Source organism: Diabrotica undecimpunctata, chromosome 8, assembly GCF_040954645.1.
Source record: "Diabrotica undecimpunctata isolate CICGRU chromosome 8, icDiaUnde3, whole genome shotgun sequence".
Lineage (NCBI taxonomy): Eukaryota > Metazoa > Arthropoda > Insecta > Coleoptera > Chrysomelidae > Diabrotica > Diabrotica undecimpunctata.
This window is the reverse complement of record NC_092810.1, coordinates 113351109-113355743: the sequence shown is the minus strand read 5'-3', so window position 1 is coordinate 113355743 and position 4635 is coordinate 113351109. Positions and strand designations below refer to the sequence as shown.

Here is a 4635-nt window from a genome sequence, read left to right as displayed (position 1 = left end):
AAAACGATTTATAGACAACATAATTTGCTACAAATAATGTTGTATACAATTTTCTGTAGGGTTGCTAATTTACGAGATTAACTTAAGCTTATACCTACCACACTACACAAAAAAAAATGCGTCCTCTCAAAAATGTAAGCTTAATGTAACTTTCCATTGGACTACTGAATCTTCTTCAATATTATATAAAACGTGCTGATTTCCACGGAAAAGTCCTATAAGCTAGTATTGAGAAAATCCTATTTTTTAGATTCAGTTTAATTTATTTTAGATAAAAAATTTATCACAACGTAATTCAACCAAATAATCAATAAATATATGTATAACAATATTCAACAAGCATTTTTCAGTCTTAATGATGATATAATGGAGCATGGTGGACAGCGGGAGCGGCTAAGAGAACTTTTCCGTGTCCGTAAGATGGTGCTGGATGTACAGGGTGTCCAGATTTTTCAACAACAGCATTAAAACCATTGTGGTCGTCAGCGGTGTAGTGCACAGTACGAAGGGTACCATCAGGTTCAGCCACGGTGTAAGAACCTTTAACTACGTCACCATCACGGACTTCGTGTTGAGTTTTGTGGTCTCCAGTGTGGCCATCTTGAACTCCGTAGTTGAACTCGTATTTGGGGTGAGCCTGAAGCAGTTAATAACACATTGGTATTAAAATAAATAAAATGTTTTTACTTCTATTAAAAAAAAAGAAATAAAGAAATACATCATGCTTACATAATAATCTACATCATGGTGTGCAGAATGGCCATGGGCTAATTGAGGGGCAGCATATCCATGAGCAGCAGCTACTGGAGCGGTATAAGCATGACTTAAAACAGGAGCAGCATATCCGTGTCCATGTTCTGATCCACCAAGGTTCGATGAAGCATATGAGGTAGCATGACCATGACTGTAGTCTAAAACTCCAGCTTGGGCTAAAGCTGTTAGGGCTAGCACTAACAAAATCTAAAAAAATATAAAATAAGGTATGATCCTTAAAATTGTTATCATTATTTTCAATTAAAAAGTAATTATTTCTTATACAATCAAGTTTTACATTTTGTAATCTTAATTAACCTTAAAAATGTAAAGATTATTTTACTATGTGCCATATATCATAAAAAAAACTTGAATATGACTGTTTTAAGTATAAAAAACTGATAATATTGTGACTTTCTATAACGAGAAACATGATGTATAATGAAGGAAATGTAAAATAAGTGCAGAAGAAACAATATAATCAATTTGCTAATATTTTGGTCATATTACTAATGATATTTAAATAGAAATATTTAAGACTTACTTTAGAGTACATATTGTTTATTCAATGACTCACGAGTTAACTGTATAAAATTAAATTGACTACGCCTTTTATATGAAATAATATGTAAGCAAAACATTCTTAAATTGCAACAATCACGGTCAAATTATGAAAGAATATCAAGCGTTCTCACTAGCCCACTTGTTAACATCATTGAGGTGGCGGTGTTAAAAACTACAATTCTTATAATTGATTTTGACAAATTATTTGCACGAAACGATTTATAGTTATTATTTATGGTTTATCAATGGCTATTTAGTAATTATTTTAAAATGTTTAGCCAAGGTAGTTTAGCATATACGTTAACCCCTCAGATGTGCCTGACGTATATTAAAGTGTACACCATAAACATGATTTGACTTGTACGTAATGTGCAAATTTTTTTTCTTGGTAAAAGTTTAAATACTTTCAGTAAATCTTACCGACCATAAGGTGTAGTTGTGAATTGCTCGTTTGGGGTAATCTGACGATAATTTTGCAATAAACTTTATAAGTTTTATTATATGGCCGAACCTGAAGTAAGATTTGCTTCTTCTTCTAAATGTGCCTTACTTTTAGAGATGTTGGAGACCACATTGACCCATCTTATTCTATTCACAGCAGCTCGAAATAGATCAGTTGACGTTAGACCAGTCCACTTTCTAAGATTGGCCAGCCAGGATATACGTCTAAGTCCAGGGACTCTTACCCTCAATCTTGCCTTGTAGAATCAACTCTAGTTGATTCGGTATTTATCATTACGCATGATGTTTATGTTACTTGTGTGGTGTATATATGAGACCCTCAACATACGTCGGTAGCACCACATTTCAAATGCCTCTAATCGTTTTATGGCATCTTCTGTAAGGCTCCAGCTTTCTACTTAATAGAGGAGGACACTAAAAACGTAAAATCTAAGAATTCTTATGCGTATCTCAAGTATCCTTAATATTGCAGCCCAAATAGCATATTTTTTCCACTCTTTCTAACGGTGTATCGCTTATTGTAATTTGAGCGTTTATGTTGGTGTTCTTACTAATGATCATTATTTTTGTCTTCTTGCAATTTAGTTTGAGGCCGTATTTGTTACATGCTTCTACAACGTTATCAATCATCCTTTGGAGCCCCTTCGCACTATCTGCCAGCAACACTGTATCGTCTGCATATCTAATATTGTTTATAAGTTGGTCATTTACAGCAATCCCATTTTCTGATTCGTCCAAGGCATCTCTAAAGATGTTGTCAGAGTATATGTTAAATAATATCGGTGACAATATGCAACCCTGACTAACTCCTTTTTCGACTGGAATGATCTCGGACAGTTCATTTTCTAATCGTACTATTGCTTTATGTTAAAGATATAAGTTTGAGATCAGTCTTACATCCTTACCATCAAGTCCTGATGTTTTAAGGATATCGCTTAGTTTCCCATATGTGACTTTATCAAATGCCTTCTTGAAATCAATGAAACATGCATACACATCGCAGTTGACGTCCCTGGCTCTCTGTATTAAAACTTGCAAACTAAAAAGTGCTTTCCTCGTTCCGAGTCCTGCTCTGAATCCAAATTGAATTTCACTCAGGTGTTTTTCTAATTTGGTGTATATGCGCGAGTGAATGATAGTAAGGAGTACTTTAAGTACATGGTTCATCAAATTAATTAACCTATGTTCTTCACATTTTTTAGCGTTTGGTTTTTTAGGAAGTGAAATGAATATTTATAGTAGCCAGTCTTTTGGTAAGTAACCAATCTCGTAGATGTTGTTAAATAGTTTCGTAAGAACTGTGATTTGGTGTGCCCCTAATAGCTTTAAAATTTCACCATGCACCTCATTAGGTCCTGGTGATTTCCCATCTTTAATCCTATTAATGGCCATAGTTACCTCTTCGTTTTTTGTTTCTGGGCCGTAGGGATTGTTTATTTCAGTCGGACTTCGTGCTGCATCTTAGAATAATTCTTGTATATATTCTTTCCATATTCGTAATTTATCTTCAATGGTAGTCAAAATCCGGCCTTCAATGTCTACATATATGCCTGCCTGTACTGCGTTGTTTTCTGGTATTCTGTACCTCTTTAATTTTTTCGTGTATATGGAAATCGTCATGTTTGCATTGTAGTGTTTCAACTTCGGTACATTTTTCCGTCAGCCGTGCTTCTTTTGCTCCTTTTATCTCCTTTAGTATAGTCTCATGCAACTTTTCGTATTCGTTGTCATTTCTACCTTTTAATTTTCGTCGCTCTTCCATCATCTGCAATATTTTATCTGTCATCCATTCTTGCAAGAAGAAGCAAGAATTTCTTTTGTCTTTTTGATTTTAGATATTTATGGTCAATTGTGGTGATAGATGTCTTCATTTCGTTCCACGGTTCTTCTATGCCTCTAGTAGTGCGCCTTCAACTATATTCGCAATATTCTTACTAATCTCTGTTTTTACTTTTTTCTGGGTGTCATTTTTTTTTAGTAGTCTTATATATATATATATATATATATATATATATATATATATATATATATATATATCTTGGGCCTCACTTTTTTATGAATTATTTTGAGTCGTATGTTGATATTTGCAACCCATAAACTATGATCTGAGAAGACATCTGCGCCTAGATATGTTTTTGTTGAGGTAATAGAATTTTTAAACCTTTTGTTTATGTTGATAAAATCAATTTGGTTTCTTACGATTTTTCCTGGAGTATCACCGGGTGCTTTCTATGTATAAAGTCTTCTTGGATGTAATTTAAAAAATAAATTCGTTACTACCATATCCGTCTCTTGGCAGAATTGGATTAGACTTTCTCCTTTTTCGTTTCTTATGCCAAGACCATACGACCCCACGATATTCTCGGCTGTACCTTGTCTTTATTTGGCATTGAAATCGCTCATGATAATAGTAAGTTTATGTTTTTTGGTCAGTTTTAGAGAGTCTTCTAGAGTCTGATAGAAATTTTCTATTTCTTCTTCAGTGGATTCTGATGTCAGTGCGTAGACCTGAATGGTGTTTATATTAGAGAAACTTAATTTTCAATAGCACAACTCTATCTGATATGGGCGTAAATTATTTTACTGCTTTGGCTATTTCCCTTTTTACTATTATCGCTACGCAATTTTTGTTTCTTGTTGTGTCGTCTCCAGAATAATAGATATGGTGTTCATCTATAATTCTTATTCCAGAATTTGGCCATCGAACTTCACTGCATCCTAAAATATCTATGTTCAGGCGAGTCATTTCTTGAATAGTATTTGTTGCTTTGCCTGCTTGGTACATGCTTCGAATGTTCCACGTACCGATTCTTTAAAATTTTGGGACATTATTTGCTGACCGAGGGATTCTTAGCT

The 4635-nt window shown here is 34.0% G+C and overlaps 1 protein-coding gene across 1 annotated transcript; it reads right to left on the bottom strand.

The window, feature by feature from the left end:
- Positions 1 to 250: 250 nt before the first annotated feature.
- Positions 251 to 1357, bottom strand: LOC140447870 (larval cuticle protein A3A-like). The gene is made up of 3 exons (XM_072540780.1): positions 1298 to 1357; positions 730 to 960; positions 251 to 637 (listed from the first exon to the last, which is right to left on the bottom strand). The coding sequence occupies exons 1-3, from the start codon at positions 1307 to 1309 to the stop codon at positions 353 to 355; spliced, it is 528 nt and encodes a 175-aa protein (XP_072396881.1). The 5' UTR covers positions 1310 to 1357; the 3' UTR covers positions 251 to 352.
- Between the last annotated feature and the right edge of the window lie 3278 nt (positions 1358 to 4635).

Excerpts from the sequence above, each read along its gene's own strand:
- LOC140447870 (XM_072540780.1), bottom strand. Across the intron at positions 638-729 it reads ACCATGATGTAGATTATTAT|GCTCACCCCAAATACGAGTT; the intron begins GTAAGCATGATG and ends TAACTGCTTCAG.